An 18192-nucleotide genomic window follows, 5' to 3' on the forward strand; every position below is an offset into this window, starting at 1 on the left:
AAAGTTTCACTGCTATCTAGCACGTCCATAATTCAATGTGGTCTGATTTTAAACAGGCATAAATACTTAAATCTTTATATATTTAAATTATTTTTAACAACGAATACAGCGGATGTTCAGTGACTTGTGACATCAAAATCAACTAATGTCCCCGATTCCTCCAGACACCTCCTAATTTTACTTTAAGTTATACCTGTCATTTTCCTATCCGCCGAAAAGGAAAAGGACGGATGATTGACAGCTCTTAATTTTAGGAAGAATGAGTGAATGAATGTATAACGCGGGCGAATCATATGGTATCTCGCTGGTATGCAAACCGTTAGACGTGTGCTGTTAACTTAATTCTGTCGAGTTATTAGCCAATGTAATTTTTATAGAGTTGTTTTAGATTTGTGCTTAAAATTGACGCGTGTTCCATAAATTTTATGCTTGTCGATTACCCGTCCCTTTCGTTTTCGGTGGATACGAAAATGACATGTACACTTAGTGCCCTTCATAATACACTTAACGCCCGTCATGTACACTTAAAATAAAATTAGATGGTGTCTACAGGAATTATCACTATTATCAAGCTAAAATCATAGACCCAACCAGTCAAGATTATACATTTTTGATCTTCCCTTCTGTCGTGTGTGTTATGAGGTCAATGATCGACCTCATCAACTTTGCTGTCAGGGTTACTATTGGACGGGTGATTTTCCAAATTGATTCGAATTGATATTTCGATGTTAAATGATTATCATGTGCTCAGCGGTTTCATTTCAATTCACATCATCTAGAATTAACGATAGTACCAATATTGTCCTTGCAATAGTTAGCAACAGGTTAGGAAAGTATTGATCTAAATGAGTTATCGATTTTATCGATACTATTGTTTTCTTTTCAACTATCGATAGTCGACTTATTGAGGACAGAAGAGGCAAGATGATTGGACACTTAATAAGACTTTATTAAAAACATCGTAGAAGGAATAGATTTAAAATAGACGAAATAAAAAGAAAAACAAAATTTAAAAATTCGTTAACAGTTTCTAAAAAACTGAAATGGAGATGGACAGGACACATAATGAGAGAAGAGAAAGAGAAATGGACCAAATTAATAACAGAATGGTACCCAAGAAATGCTAAAAGAAGTAGAGGTAGACAGATGACAAGGTGGGAAGACGATATCAAAAAAGTAGCGGGACCATTATGGACCCGAATAGCAAGGGATAGAACCAGATGGAAATCTTTAGAGGAGGCCTTTGTCGAAAGACAAGCTGTCGCAAATCATCAACCGTTCGCCGATACAGTTAATTAAACAACAGATTTAGTTTATTTTATAAAGTATTGGCAATTAGATGTAAGTACAATGTAAGTAACATAAGTAACAGCAATAAAGGCTTATTTTATTATTTTATTTTATTTATTTTATTTATTTAGAAGGAAAGCTACAAGGAAAGAGAGGAAAGGGAAGACCAAGAAGAGTTTACATGGAACAGATTAAAGAGAAGGTGAACGTCGTGTCTTATAAGGAAGAGAAGGAATTGGCCTTTGATAGACAAGAATGGAGAATGCTACACCGACAAGAGCGTGGCTTTTAAATTAGTGATGTGATGATCGAGAGGATCATTTATCGGCAACACTACTGAGTGGGATTTTTGGAATTTAAATCTCTAAAGTCGCGTCGGAAAAGTATGTATAGAATAAACAGCAACCTTTCTCTCCCCAGCATCATCCAACCCGATCGAGCTGTCGCACGGCGTGGAATGGCAGACGCCTCTAGCTACCTCGTACCGCTGCGCAGCGCCCACCCGCCTCAACATGACTGCGGAGTCAGCCAGCGTGGTCGCTGCGTTGACCCTCTCCCGACTGCAGGAGGAGGCCTTCCGCACCAGCCCCGGAAAAGGATTCAGTGCCGGTTAGTATAGTAGCCACTCATACATACATTGTGTACGCTTAGCGCCCTTCATGTACACTTAGCGCCCGTCATGTACACTTAGTGCCCCTCATGTACGCTTAGCGCCCGTCATGTACACTAGTGCCCGTCATGTACACTTAGTGCTCGTCATGTACACTTAGCGCCCTTCATGTACACTTAGCGCCCGTCATGTACACTTAGCGCCCGTCATGTACACTTAGCGCCCGTCATGTACACTTAACGCCCATGAATACAATCTTTGTTTTTACAACACGCCCGTGAGAATGAATAGCTGAACGTGTTCAATGTCACAAAAAATACTTTGTGTCCTAGTTTGGTTAGGACAGTGCAGGGCTGCAGGCTGATCACCTGATTGTCCGAAAGTAAGATAAATTTGAATTCAGAACGAAATACTTTTTATTGTCTTCAACTAAAAAACACATGCACTGTAATCAAACAGCCAACATAAATAAACCGTTGATTGCAATGTTTGAAAATATTTACTATTTAACTTAAATGTTATCTGGCACGCAACGTGCTCGATAAAATAAATTTGGCATATTTTGCGATAACCCGTAATGGTGAATGCAGATTATGTTAGTTATGTTTACTCAACAAAAAAATACTATATAATTTTTTACATAAATATGTATCATCCATCTATCACACTAGTCTAACAGAAAGCTCGGTAAGGTGTGGGTACTTGGATCATTTTGCGATTAATGTACCTCTGACTAATGAGATGTAAGTTATCCCACACCTACGTACCTATAAGCACACTCCAGACACTTCATAACTTCATACAAACAACCTTGTTTTGACACAGACGTCACACATTGATGTTATCGTACACACGTATCTGTGTGTGTGACGTCTGACGCCATAGGATTCAAGTCTAAACTATGTTCGACGGAGGGGGTGAGGTAAACTTAACTCAGACGCTGGTGGGGAACAAAGAGTTGGCGTTGTATACAGTAGTATTATTCCTTATTCTATGCTTTAGTCTAAAAAACCTTGGCTTGGTAAACCTAGCTCAGACGCTGGTGGGCTCACAGTTGCCGTTCCATATGTAGTATTATTCCTTATTCTATGCCCACACCTTGCCGAGCTTTCTGTTAGACTAACGTGGTAGGCGATAAATGTGTTAGTGATTGACGTGTAAACTTATGTAGGTAATGGCCCCGATTCCTGGTGACACCGCCTAATTTTATTTTAAGTTATATCCGTCATTTTCATATCCGTCGAAAAGGAAAGGGACGGATGATTCACAGCTCTTAATTTTAGGAAGAATGAGTAATTGAATGTGTCGGGTTATTGACTGATGTTAAATTTTTAGACGGTTGGTTTAGATTTGTGCTTAAAATTGACGTGTGTTCCATAAATTTTATGCTTGTCAATTACCCGTCCCTTTCCTTTTCGGCGGATAAGTAAATGACAGATATAACTTAAAATAAAATTAGATGGTATTTACCGGAATTAGCACCAGTATAGGTACAAATACCAATATCTACCACTTCGCTCATGGAGGGTGTCGTTATAGAATAAGGAATAATACTACGTATATATAGAACGGCAACTCTCCGCTCTATTACGGGGTGGGTCAGGTGATGCTTTTTAAAAAAACAATTTTATTTACGCTAAAAAGATTTATTTAAAGAAAATGTATTAGAATTATACAAAACGTAGTTGCTATCCGAATTCCAAACCCGAACTAACGATTTCCCATTGAAATGAAACTTGATGGTTCCGGAGTCCTATTGCATTGACGTCAATGCAATAGGAATTGAGTATGCAGTTTTTATTTTATATGATTACCCTGTAATTTAATATATAACAACCCCCCGAATAAGATCGAACATCACCCTTAAAATGATGTGAGATTAAAATCAGATCGAACTTGGATTTCGGTTACATTATATTAAAAATTACTATATTAATAATAAGTTCTTATCGACGAAAATAATAAGTATGAATTTGAAGTTAAGGTGAGTGTTTTTGAGATGCAAGGATTATATTCCTTTTGACTGTGACTGGTGTCCTTATCTCATCTTCCGTGTCTGAGAAAGATTCCTGCACATTCGACATCACTACGGTCTGTGCTACTGGTTTGTTAGAACTCTTTTTATTGTGACATTGGTTAAATATCTGGACTAAGCATGTGGAAGGATTATTTCGACACAGACGTTTTCTACATCTATAAAGTAAATATAACAAAAATATTATTCCTAGGACATAGCTTAACGATATATAATGAATGCCATACTTTTGCATATGAGTTGGACTTTCGATACTATTTAATTCCTTTTCCAGGTAATCTAAATGCACACTAGCATGTAACAGTGAATCTAAGTTATCAATATTTGTAAGCTTATTATAAGGTAATTTTGACAATGTTTTGTTCAGTTTAGTCCTTTCACAACAATCATCGAGTATTATGTTAAAGTCAGAAATTGAGTTTGTTACATTGGAAATGTAGTTTTCAGTAATAGGATCAAATTGTAAAGTTTTGTAAAAAGCTTTACAGTTTTTTGGCAATTTTAAAATACCAATAGAAAACAAAATTTCATCATAACTGATAGGGTTGTTCTTACAAGTGATATGGCATTTGCCTGGTTCGGATTGGGCAAAGAGCCACCTATTATTACTTATCTTATGAAAAATATCTACATGTCCATGTAACAATTTAACTTCACAAGAATCGGGTAAATTTTGTACTACTTCGGTGATTAAGGTTGTTTCACACGTAGGATTCGCAATTGTCGAATATACGTTCGTTAACACGCACACGTAACACTTGCCACTGATCACTTTACACTTCTCAATATCTTTTATCGGTGAATAAAACATATGATCAGCTGTAATTGCTACATAAGAACTTGTAGGTGCAATAAGTACAAAAGTATCTGGTTTTGAAACGTCGTAAGGAACGGGTAAAGGGATTATATTAAATAGATTATAGGTTTGAGGTAAGACGAGCGGTATCTTGATTAACATAATTATTCTGTTAAGGTGATAATAACAAACGAGTTTAGAAATGTCTAATAGCTGATGAATGTTTTGCAGAGTTAGTGATACTGCCAATTCATGGTTTTTAGGAAGAGCATTCCTATGCTTATCTAACTCGTTATACAATTGATAAGGGCTAAGCACAGTAGGATGTAATATATTTAGCTTTGCAAAAAGGATAGCATTATTTACATCATCTATATCGAAAGATAATGTTAAAATTATAGCTTCTAAAGAATTGAATAAAGAACTTAATTGAGATTTTATGTCTAGCTTATCGTTAGAGTTACTAATCTTATTTAACATATTATTCACGGTGTCCATATTCTTAAGTAGGTTTTGTTCGTTTTCATTGACCTTAGACATAGAATTATTAAAATTTGAAATAGTTGACTTAATTACATGTATATTGTCTTTCATTAGGTAAGACAACTGTTTTTCGTCTGTCTGTACCTGGTTAATTGCGTCAGTGAATTTAATCGCATCTTCATTGTCCAAAGTGCCGAAAAAAGTTTTCAGGATGGAGCCCCCAAAATCAATGAGACCTCGTTTTTGACGTCGGGGTTGTTCATCGACAAGTAAGTATGATATAGAAGAAAATTTATTGACATTAGTTATATGTTGATTATGTAAGGCAGACAGAGAGTTAGTACAGTCTGTTTTTAACTTGGACGATGAAAACGAATTGCAAAATAAATTTACTCTTTCGAATAAGAACTCCGCTTTATCTAAATTAGGTTTAATATGACTTATATCTAAATAAGTAACGACATTCCATTCGCCGTTAGTGAATTTGACATCTAGAAGTTTGTCGAAGAAAAGTCCAGGACTATCTCGGATTTGTGAAACGAATTCACAAATAACCGGTGGTGCGGCCCTGGAATAGATAGAGACGCGCGTTATGTTACGGTGATAACGTTTGATCAGCTGCGAGTTTTATTTCGTCATAGTGATGACGTACATGTTTTCTATTTATAAGTAATGTAACGGTGTGGTGTCCATTTAGCTTAATGATTTGAAAAGGACCTTTCCACACCGGTGATAAGGCTTTATTTTGTTTGTGATGGCATTTAACGTATACCATATCGCCAATTTTATAAGTTGTAGGTTTAGTACGTGAATCATAATAGTTTTTTGAGCGTTCTTTTGAAGATATAATGTTTTCTTTAGCTTTTTGTCGGCTGTAACATAAGCGATAATTAAGGGCTCTGATGTAGTCGGTATATGTATTATTATCTAGCGAGTCAATACTACTCGGGATATAAGGTTTAAAACCCAGCAAAAGTTCCATAGGCGAGAATCCTGTGGTGCTATGGACGTTTGTGTTATACGCAATCATAGCGGTAGGTAAATACAGATTCCACGTATGCTGGTTTTCTCCAATGTAAGATCTTAAATACTCTTTAAGAGTCGAGTGGCTCCTCTCTAGAGCACCACATGTTTGAGGGTGATAAGGAGATGCATATATATGCTTTATACCGAACAACTTTTCTAATTGCTTAAATACATCAGAGCAAAAGTTAGTTCCCTGATCTGTGACTATCATTTTGGGAATACCTATGTGAGATATATACCGAACGAATAATCTGGCCGTTTCCTCGGCCGAGCATGTTTGCAATGGATAAGCCTGTGAATATTTAGTCAGGTCGTCTTGCAGTGTAAGAATGAATTTGAACTTATGTTCATGAGTTTCAGGGAGAGGACCGACTAAATCTAGGAAGACCTTTTCGTTAGGCCTTGTGGCAGTCGATGTTATTATCATCGGCGCACGATTCACTTGGCGCAAAGGCTTATTTATTTGACACGAGCGACAATTTTTTACATAATCATCAATATCTTGGCGCATGTTTTTCCACCAGTATTGAGATTTGATTCGATCAAACATGCGAGATACGCCGGGGTGTCCGGCTGAGACAGAATCGTGATTTTCTTTTAAAATGTTTTTGACTTCACTAGGAGTAGGATATAGTATTGAATTTCGATAGATATTTACTTTGATTCCCGTATCATGGAATAGAAAAGATAGAATGTTGTAAATTTTAGTGTAAACTATTTTGTTAAAAGGATCGGAAAAATCTGAGATTGCGAATTCCTTTTCCTCCAAATACCAGTATTTGATCATATCTCTGTATTCGCGTAAGACATTGAATATATCCTTATAAGATATTTCGTCATAGTGATTGAGACGAATAAATAGATGAGTAAAGACATGTTTATCATTACTTGTGGAATAATAAGTGTTAAGTTCACGATCGATGTCTCGGATATTTGGTTCGCTTGTGGAGGAATTGATGATTTCTGTACAGTATGGGACAGATTCATCTAAGTCAATTGACGTTGGATAAGCTACCAGTTTACACTTAGCTTTAAGTAGAGATTGATTGTGTTCTTCAATGATTGTATTATAAGATACGTCTGGCTGACGGTTTATTTGTAAGAATTGTTCATAAGTTTCGGAAATAGAAGGACTCGGGTCATCGGACACGCGAGGTGATGAATTAGTAGAATTAGAAGGATTACGAGTTGAATCGGGATCTCCAAAATCATTTAGAGCGTTGACAGGGCAACGAGATAAAGCGTCTGCATTACAATTAAGTTTCCCTTGTTTATAAATTATTTCGTAGTCGTACTCCTCCAATTTTAGGCGCCACCTTATTAATCTAGAACCAGGGTCCTTGACATTAAAAAGCCATACAAGTGGCCTATGATCGGTGACGATTTTAAATTTTCGACCATATAAGTAAGGTCGGAAGGTCTTCACTCCGAAAAGGATAGCTAGAAGTTCTTTTTCTATTGTGGAGTAATTACCTTCGGCCTTATTGAGTGTTCGAGACGCATAGGCAATGGGTTTATCCTTACCTATGTCGCCTTGCGATAACACGGCTCCGACAGCGTAGTTGGAAGCGTCGGTAGTGAGAATAAATGGTTCGTTAAAATTCGGATATTGGAGGAGGGGTGCAGATGTTAGTTTATTTTTTAGAATATCGAAAGATTGTTGTTGGTCGTATGACCATTTAAATTCTGCGTCCTTTTTAAGAAGGGAAGTTAAGGGTTTGGTGATTTTGGAGAAGTTCTCGATAAATCGTCGGTAGTAACCAACGAGGCCAAGAAAAGATTTAATGTCTTTGGCATTCCTTGGAATAGGGAAGTCTGTGACTGCCTTGATTTTATCGGGATTAGGTGACACACCTTTATCCGTGATTTTATGGCCTAGATAAGCGACCTCGCGACGTAAGAATTCGCATTTATCTGGCTGTAGTTTTAGATTAAATTGACGAAGTCGGTCGAACACGAGTTTTAGTTTTTGAATGTGTGAATCGAGATCATGAGAATAGATTATGCAGTCATCGAGATAAATATAGCAATGTAAACCCTGGAGCCCTGTTAGAACAGTGTTCATCAATCTTTGAAATGTTGAAGGGGCATTTTTCAGCCCGAAGGGCATACGGGTGAATTCATAATGTCCTGAAGTGCCATTTGTGATGACGGTGAAGCCGGTTTTCTCAGCGTCTTCCTTTTTAAGTTTTATTTGATGGAAGCCGCTGACGAGATCAAGTGTCGTAAAATACTTGGAGTGACCTAATTGATCGAGGATGTCCGTTATTAACGGAAGTGGATAGATCTCGGTAACGGTTGCGTCATTAAGCTTACGATAGTCAATGACTATCCTCCACTTTTGTTTCCCTGACGCGTCCTTCTTTTTAGGGACTACCCAAACTGGAGCACTCCAAGGTGACATTGAAGGACGAATGATATTTTGTTCTAACATTGTTTTGATTTGGCCTTCAACTTCATCCTTATGGCATTCGGGAAAACGATAGGATTTTACATGGACAGGAGCAGAGTCCTTTGTATTGATTGAATGTTCCAGTGCACTAGTGAAAGATAATGGTTCTCCCTCCAGATGAAAGATATCTGTGTACTGAGAACAACATTCAAGTAGACGTTTGGATTCCTCATTATTAAGATGATTTGCTCGTATAAGATCGAGGACTTGTTGATTCCTATCGGAATGTAAAACGTGGACATTGTAAATGTCTTTAAAATTATCATGAGATGATATTTGTGTTGAAGACTGCTTATCATATGGAGTGAGATTCACGCGGTAATCTCGAATGATGATCTCTGATTCAGTAGTATTTAGAACAGATAAGTTAACTCGACCATTAGGTTTGAGAAGAACGATACAATTTGCAATATATACGCCGTCCGAAATAAAATGGTCAAGGACCAAACTTTCTTTAAGATTTTCGTACTCCTTTAGATCATTAGAAATTGAGCATTCGATTATGGCTTCTGATCGCGGAGGAATGGCATATGTGGGCCGATTGAAGCGGATTGGTAGAGAATGACCTCGCATATACAAACAGTTGCGAGAATATCTAATATCGACATCTAAAGTTTTAAGAAAGTCGTTGCCTAATATGCCATCGTAATTTAATTGAACATTGTCACTAATAGCATGAAACTTGAAATCGAAAGTTATAGTGGAAGGATTTTCGGATGACGTAATGCAATTGAAATTGATTTGGAATGACCCTAAGGTTTCACAATATGAGTCATCATCGCTAAGTCCCTTTAATTTAATTTTTTCGTTGGATAGTGAAGGTTTATTCGTAAAGTTTGCTAGTTTAGCTATGCTGACGGTTGAACCGGTGTCGATTAAGAAACATAAAGGGTGTTCCGCATAATTTGTTTTTAATAATATATGCGGTAATGAGATTTTATGTGAAATTGTGTTTACTTTATATATAGTATTGTTTTCCGACGAAGTAGAGATAGAACTCATAGGACCTTCACTATTTTGAGAGTTCTCAGGATTTAGCAATGGATGACTATTTTGACTCAACGAAACAGTGTCTCTCGTAATATGAGAGGGTTGAGATTTAAGGGATGCAATATTTTTATTGCGACTCAACGAAACAGTGTCTCTCGTAATATGAGAGGGTTGAGATTTAAGGGATGCAACATTTTTATTGCGACTCAACGAAACAGTGTCTCTCGTAATATGAGAGGGTTGAGATTTAAGGGATGCAATATTTTTATTGCGACTCAACGATACAGAGTCTCTCATATGAGAGGGTTGAGATTTAAGGGGTGCAATATTTTTATTGCGACTCAACGATACAGAGTCTCTCGTATGAGAGGGTTGAGATAGAGATTTTGAATTAGATTGGCTCTTAGATACAGTGACTCTCTTTGGAGAGTTTTGAGCACAGGCTTTAGCATAACTTAAGGAAGCAGTGACACGAGAGGATTTAGCATTTACTTTTGTGTCTAAACGAGCAGAATTACGTCGACACGTGTCCGTAATTCTGTTTACTAGTTTAAATTATCGTTATCACATAGTTCGCACGGGCCATCCGAGTTGTTATACGACTCCGGCTCCGATTGCGCTTCGTCCGCAACATGATTTATAGGAGCCGTGGGATTGTTGTTTTGATAATTAGAATTTCGTTTGGAATTATTATGTTTTCGTTTAAAACATTCCGAAATATCATGGCCCGGGTTTTTACAATATCTACAATTTTTTTGTGATATCGAATTTTGTTGCGATGATATAGAATTTTGAAAGTTGCGTTTTGGTTTGGAGATACCTTCCGAATGAGAATGAGCTTGCTTGTTACGATTAACCTTGTACACGAGGTTTTCAAGCTTCTCTTCTTCGAGAGCTATGTTGATGGCATCGTTCAATGACCTCGGTTCTCGGCATCGAACGATTGTGCTCAATCGTGGTGATAATCCTAAATTGAACGTAAACAAGGCAAGGTCTTCGGTCATAGCGAGTCGACCGACGAGCTCCTTTTTTAGGGAAGCTGAATTGTGTATCTCCGATTGCAAGGATGTTAAGCAGCTTTCGATACGCAAAGCGAATTGGGCAACAGTTTCGTTAAATTGTTGTTTACATGATTGAAGATCTAACAATAGATGATTATAATGCCTCCTCTCTCCAAAGTTTTGATTTAAGAATAACTTTAATTCGTCAAATGTTTCAAACACTTTGTTAGAACATGCTACCTGTGCTTTGCCTTCTAATTTAGCTATAATATATTTTAATAATATTATTTTCTGGCAAGGTGAAGCCAGATCAAGAGCATTTTGACAATTTGTCAGAAATGCGGTTAGGGTTTCTCGATCACCCTTATATGGATTAATGAAATTACAGAGAACCTGAAGAGGACAAGGTTCAGATATGAGAATTTCAGGAACCTTCTTCGAAGCTGAAGGAGTTGATGGAGGTTTGCTTTCCGCCATTATAAGAGGTAAGTAAGTACGTAAGTATATAAATAGGATTTAGGTAAGTATTAGGGTTAGATTATTATTTTAGATTTTGGATTATTAAGACAGGTAATATAATAGGAGATATTTAGGAATCGACTAAGTGATACAAAATTTAGAATGTTAAGATTAATTAAAAGAGAGTGGCGAAGCAATTACAGTGAATCAAATATTTTACTCACATTAACACCAGCGCGAACACCACGTTGTAAATCTTCATTTCCAGCGAAATCAGGATACGTGCAGGAAAGCAGCAGCGAGGTGACGGCGGCGGCAACGCAGCGGCAGGAAAAATATATGACGGCGATCGACTGGCAGGCTTACTCTGACAGTTTTGTTGTTGACCCCAGGATGCAGTCTCGGTGGTCCACCAGCAGGCTTCTCGAAGTAAGGCTTACTGTCGTGGTTAGACCTCCAGATAGACGGCGAGTATCGGCGAGCTGATGCGGGGAAGGTAGACTGTCGCCGTTTAACCGTGATTATTAATTCGACGGTGAGTTAGAAGATTTTGAGGAGTTTGACGAAGTGACGAAAATAACTTGAGAACTTGGAAGTCACTCCGGAGTCGGGTTGGCGACGACGAGCGGACAGGAATAGCGTATTAGTTTATAAGTTTGTAATTTCACAGACACATCACCAATGTTCCACACAATTTTATGAGATTCGTTTACGCGAACGCGTTATGGAATACCAGGAATCGACGAAGAAACGGCAAAAATTCACTGGTATCCCACTTCTGACACCACTATTACGGGGTGGGTCAGGTGATGCTTTTTAAAAAAACAATTTTATTTACGCTAAAAAGATTTATTTAAAGAAAATGTATTAGAATTATACAAAACGTAGTTGCTATCCGAATTCCAAACCCGAACTAACGATTTCCCATTGAAATGAAACTTGATGGTTCCGGAGTCCTATTGCATTGACGTCAATGCAATAGGAATTGAGTATGCAGTTTTTATTTTATATGATTACCCTGTAATTTAATATATAACAGCTCCCCACCAGCTTCTGAGCTAGGTCCCCTCCACCCCTCAAACATAGTTTAGTCTTGAATTCAAATTCAAAAATATCTTTATTTAGTAGGTAACAAAGTTACACTTTGAATCGTCAATTTTACATAACGAAAGTCTCATCCGCCTAAAACTACCGCAGCTTCTCACAACCTGTATAGCCGGGGAAAATAAGCAGAATCGTAGAACGAGGTTGTTTGTATGAAGTGTCCGGTGTGTGGTGTCGTGACTGCCAAGACATCAACATTTATCTCCGTTATCAGTCGCGCGTGTCTGCTAGCCTGCTAAGCATACGCTTGCGCTCTCGTTCCGCATTTGCCCCGCTTTTTCGACCCGCATTCTAAAAACTTCCACATTTGCCCCTTTTTAAATTTGTTTCCTGTTTCGTCCCACATTCCTACATCACTTAATGTACAGTTAGCAAAACTAAATTGGATGTGATTTTTCATACATCACAGATACTAAGTTTCTTTTTTTTCAAATATTCGTGATACATTTTTTTTTTGGTTGTCTGTACTAATGTCGAAGTAAAATGCTTAAACAAAAAAGCGAGACGAAACAGGTACATAAAATGAGGCAAAACAGGAAAAAAATAATAATTTACTTACAAAAATGACTTTCGAGGCGAAAGAGGAATAAAATGTGGGGCATAAGCGGAATTTTCAATCGAGGCGAAACTAGGCGAGGCAAATGCGGAACAATTGCGCTTGCGTACTATTATTGTACTCCTTTGTTAGCTTCACATACCATCAGGCCTGTACAGAGGTAGATAGTTTATACGCCCACTCCCCGCCAGTTTTCTTTTTTATAAAATAGTGACGCGTTAGGATCCGAAACTAATATAGCAGACGTAGCGAAAAAGGCTGCCTGCTTGAAATGGGACTGGGCTGGACATGTTGCCCGAATGCCCGATGACCCCTGGACCAAAAAAGCTACAGAGTGGGTCCCTGCAAATGTTGCCAGACGTCAGGGAGAAAGATGGCGCGACGAGTTAGACAGCTTTTCGAAACGGTGGTACGCACAAGCCGGGACAGGGAGGAGTGGAAAAAGGGAAGAGAGACCTTTGCCCTGCAGTGGGACATTGAGGGTATCAATAATAATAATAGGGTCGCGTTTGACCACAATCTCACGTGATAGTAAGTGACGATGTGGTCTAGGATGGATCATGCTTACATAGCAAATGCCTATTCACTTTAGCCTTGAACGCTCAGATTATAACGGTTTAGAAAAACATACGACGGCAGACAGTCCCAGTCCTTTGCAGTTCGCATCAAAAAGGAAGGCAAAACGTTTAGTGCGGATTGGTGGTATATCCACAACATAAGGATGAAAGGTTATGTTTTAAGTCCCACGTAATAGGGGGCGAGCCTAGATACGGCCAAAAGTCCCCGACGTGGCTCATGTCATGTAACGACTACGTACTACGTTTAGAAAATCCATAATTCATAATCATTTATTTGCAATAAAAATGGTATTACAGTGGCACAAAAACACACACACACACACACACACGCACGCACGCACGCACGCACGCACGCACGCACGCACGCACGTACGCTCGCACGCACGCACGCACGCACGCACGCACGCACGCACGCACGCACGCACGCACGCACGCACACACACACACACACACACACACACACACACACACACACACACACAACACAGAGTTACAGTGGTAGAACAGTACTCTCCGCCCTGCGCCAATTGGGTCGTGTACTAAGTTTTATTATTATAAATTTTATTATTATAATAAGTCTGACATTTTATCACGTTTTTCTATTACGTCATATTGTGCTCTTTCATACAAATTCCATAGTAATTTTGTGTTTTGACGGTAAGTAAAAAGTAACTGATTTGACTAGTTAGAAACTAGCGTATTGTATCTGGCACCGACTTCACCCCTTCTGGGTCTTAAATTCCTGTAATTCGGACAAGCCGCGGGCGGATTCTAGTCTATATAGGTATATAAGCGAAATACCATTCACTGATTAATCACAATATCTCGGAAACTACATGTGCTACAAGTCTCTTTTCTCTCTCGTCTCTTTTCTCATTTTGCATGGGTGTTCCTTTTGAGAGGTAGGTGCTCACTAAGGGTGGCTTGCGTAAGGGTCTTTAAACATGTTTAGTGGGCCACTAAACATGTTTAAAGACCCTTACGCAAGCCACCCTAAGACTGGGGTTTTGCGAAATTCGACCCCCAACGGGTTAAAAAAGGGAATGAAAGTTTGTAATAAAACTTTGTCATTTTGAAACTTGGAATCATGACGCGGACCGAAGGCACGGGCGGAATACTAGTCTTATAAGAGTAGATTACCGTTAGACCTGTTAAACTGAATGACAACATATTAGAAAGAGTTGATAGTTTCAAATATCTTGGAAGTATAATAAATAGTGACTCTAGATGCACACAAGACATAATAGCCAGAATTGCAATAGCCAAACAAGCATTTAACAGGAAAAAATACATTTTGAAAACCAAAAACATATCATTAAAAATAAGGAAACGGTTTATTAAATCATATATTTGGAGCATTGCACTCTATGGAAGTGAAACGTGGACTATGACACAGAGAGACAGAGAGAGATTGGAAGCGTTTGAGATGTGGTGTTGGCGAAGGATGGAGGGTATAAGCTGGACTGAAATGGTGTCAAATGAAAAAGTGCTGGAAAGAGTTGAAGAAAAGAGAACCATATTGAAGACTATAGAGAACCGGAGAGGAAATATGATTGGCCACCTGATACGACACGATTCATTTATAACAAACATTATAGAAGGAAAAATTGAAGGGAAGAGAGGAAGGGGTAGACCTAGGATAACATTTATGAAACAAATAAAAGAGAAGGTGCAGGTCGTGTCGTATCGGGAGATGAAGGTTTTGGCGGGAAGAAGAGAGGAATGGCGGTTACTCCACCGACAAGAGCGCAGCTCTTAAATAGAGAGAGAGAAGAGTAGATTTATTTGAATGTTTTGTTTATCATAACTATCTGAAGTGCGCGATATAATGACGGTTGCTATACTTAGATTGCGCACGTGTTGTTTACTAACAATGTTAACATTAACAACGATTTATACGTATTGAGATGAGCTATGTTGATTTCTTATAGTGTTACTACAAAACAAAGACTAAAAGATAAACTATGTTTAAAATATAATCCGCATACGAAAGAAGTCCCGAAGGCCGCGGCGCTACTGTCGCAGATCCTGCATAGAATTATTATGACTTGTCAAGTTAGTTTCATTAAAATCCACCGACTTCTTTTATGGCGCGAAATACTATTTCAAACCTAGTTTATTTTTAGTTTGTGTTTTGTAGTAACACGGTTAATGTTTAAATCATCCTACTTTTGCATGTGTCAAAGTTAGTAAAAACTGACTTAGGTAGGGTTAACATGTGTAACGTGATAAAATTTTGTCACGGCCATTTTTTCGATTCTATAGATTTAATTATGTCGTTTTGTCGATTGGTGCTAATATGTGAACCCATATAACTCGTGGCGTTCTGTCAAAATACGAACAGAATCACGTGGCACGCATTTTAGAGAAAAAACAAACATCGATTTCGATAATTTTATCAAGTTGCACATTAACCTTGCTGAACTCCCTCTAAAACTCAGCCTCAATAACTCAGCAAGAGCTAGTTGGGATAAAGTCTGTGTAAATCGTGGGCTGATATTATTTTTTTAAAAGAACGTCTAGGGCCCTGTGCCGAGGTTTTTCTTGCAGCTTCTTCTCCCCGGCTATACAGGTTGTGAGAATCTGCAGTAGTTTTAGGCGGATGAGACGTTCGTTATGTAAAAATTCACGATTCAAAGTGTAACTATGTTACCTAGTTATGTTAGTGGGCTCTGTTTTCCGCATTTAGACTCTAAGATGGTCCATTATGCGTGTAATTGTTGACTACGTAAGCCAACCTATCTCCTTCCAGAAGCTCAGAAGCCTCCTGGGGTTTTCACAGGCTTCGCGGAGCGACCCCATTCCTTTGAGGATTTTTACCCGTTGTGCTGACACTCCCGTGCATTCCAGGATTACATGGGGGGCAGTTTATTCTGCGCCCAGACAGCCTCTGCAGCTGCTATGTTACCTATTGAATAAAGATATTTTTGAATTTGAATTTGAATCTTCTTCTTCTTCTATCGTGTGGGTTGTGAGGCGAATTACCAACCTCATCAACCCTGGTGTCAGGGTTACTAGTGAGCCGCCAAAGGCCCCTGACGTGACTCATTTATAACGACTACGTACTTACACAGTAAGTAGTAACCGGGACCAACGGCTTAACGTGCCTTCCGAAGCACGGATCGTCTTACTTTCGGACAATCAGGTGATCAGCCTGTAATGTCCTAACCAAACTAGGGACCACAAAGTGATTTTTGTGATATGTCCCCACTGGGAATCGAACCCAGGACCTCCGGATCGTGAGCCCAACGCTCAACCACTGGACCACGGAGGCCGTTACTACTTGAATTTGAATTACAACTATTTTCACATCACGTGGTTTCCCGGATTTGTGCATTAATTCCCTTAAGTTACATTAATTGCCTTATTGCTAACTGCTATCTTACTTTCCCCGAATACCCGTGATAACCCTGTTCAAAGAACGCGTCATTAGCATACCTCGAATTAAGAGCATTTAGCTCCAATCCCGGCTTTAAACCACAGAATTCGACTTTATGATCGTAACATAATATAATTGTTATCACGAGATTTCCAGGATTTGTACTCGGTTATTGATAATAGGTTCGCCCGCTATTACATGGAACTTTAACATAGCTGGTGTGGAGTGGGTGTAAAGAGGATGTTAGTGACATCGTAACGAAAACTTGAGGGATGATTCTGAGTCGATATCAAGTGGAATTTTCCGTCGCAAAAGTATGGAACGGAAAATAATTGAAAAAACACTATAATCTTCATGATATCAACTGCGAATCATGGTCTGAATCATCCCCCTCAGTATTTGTTACTATGTCACTAAGACCCTATCTACTTGTATGTACTTCTACAGGGTCTAAGTGGCATCGTAACAAATATTTTATGATCGTGGCATTTTAAAATGTTTTATGTTCACTTGTGGTAGCTTTTCATTTTCATTTTTTTTTGTATTTATAAGTATTAATTTTGTAAAAAAGGCTGTAAGCTACCCAAATAAAATAAAATAAAAAATGATTCAGCTCATTATTCTGAGCTAATATCAAGTGGAATAATCCGTCGCAAAAATAATGTACTTTTTGTGTTTTTTTTTAATTATTTCAACTACTACTCACTGATGTTAGTTAGTAGTCATTACATGAGCCATGTCAGGGGTTTTTGGCGGCTTAATATTAACCCTGACACTAGAGTTGATGAGGTTGGTAATGCACCTCACAACCCGCACGATAGAAGAAGATTCTTCATATTTGTGTTATTATGTTTGCAGCTCGCGAGTGCGGCGGCGGTGACGTCCCGGATGCAGTGCCGATCGCGGTGGGGTGTGCCCTGGGCGGGCTGGTGGTGGTGGTGCTGGTGGCCTACCTGGTCGGCCGCCGCCGCAGCGCCGCGCGCGGGTACCTCTCCATGTGAGCGGGTACGTACTGCACGATAGGTGGAGATGGAGTCCCGACGTACCAGCAGAGAAGTGGGATGATTAGCAATAACGACGAAAATAGTAACACCGACAGGAATATCCAGTTTATTAATAGCACTTCACAAAGAAATTATGTCGTCAGTTGAACATAAAACTGCGTGTCCGAATCTTATGTTGTTACATATGGCCTGTTATGCTTTACGGTTGTGAAGCATGGACAACGTCGTGGCTGCGGAACATCCGTAGAACATTACAACCGTAGAATAGCTGTTTCGTCTTGCTAAAATAAATTATAACGATGCTTAGATATAAGACACAGTGAAGAATTAATGATCACAATCCAAAATTAGAGGTAACGGCCAGAGCTAAGCAGTATAATATATGTTGTTCTTATGAAGGTCGGGGATGCAATGAGTCACCGTAAAATG

General features: G+C 38.7%; 1 protein-coding gene across 4 annotated transcripts in view; it reads left to right on the forward strand.

Moving 5' to 3' along the window:
* The window catches only part of LOC126370635 (lysosome-associated membrane glycoprotein 1-like), a 41999-nt gene that overhangs the window by 18581 nt on the left and 5226 nt on the right, over positions 1-18192 (forward strand). For all 4 annotated transcript variants that reach the window (XR_007566907.1, XM_050015610.1, XM_050015619.1 and 1 more), the window contains 2 exons: positions 1711-1899; positions 17618-17764. Coding sequence is in view for 3 of the 4 variants with exons in the window: in XM_050015610.1 (XP_049871567.1) it covers positions 1711-1899; positions 17618-17760 (332 nt within the window). In the remaining variant the exon portion in view is untranslated. The remainder of the gene's footprint in view (positions 1-1710; positions 1900-17617; positions 17765-18192) is intronic.

The sequence above is a fragment of the Pectinophora gossypiella genome, chromosome 1 (genome assembly GCF_024362695.1).
Source record: "Pectinophora gossypiella chromosome 1, ilPecGoss1.1, whole genome shotgun sequence".
In the NCBI taxonomy this organism is placed as follows: domain Eukaryota; kingdom Metazoa; phylum Arthropoda; class Insecta; order Lepidoptera; family Gelechiidae; genus Pectinophora; species Pectinophora gossypiella.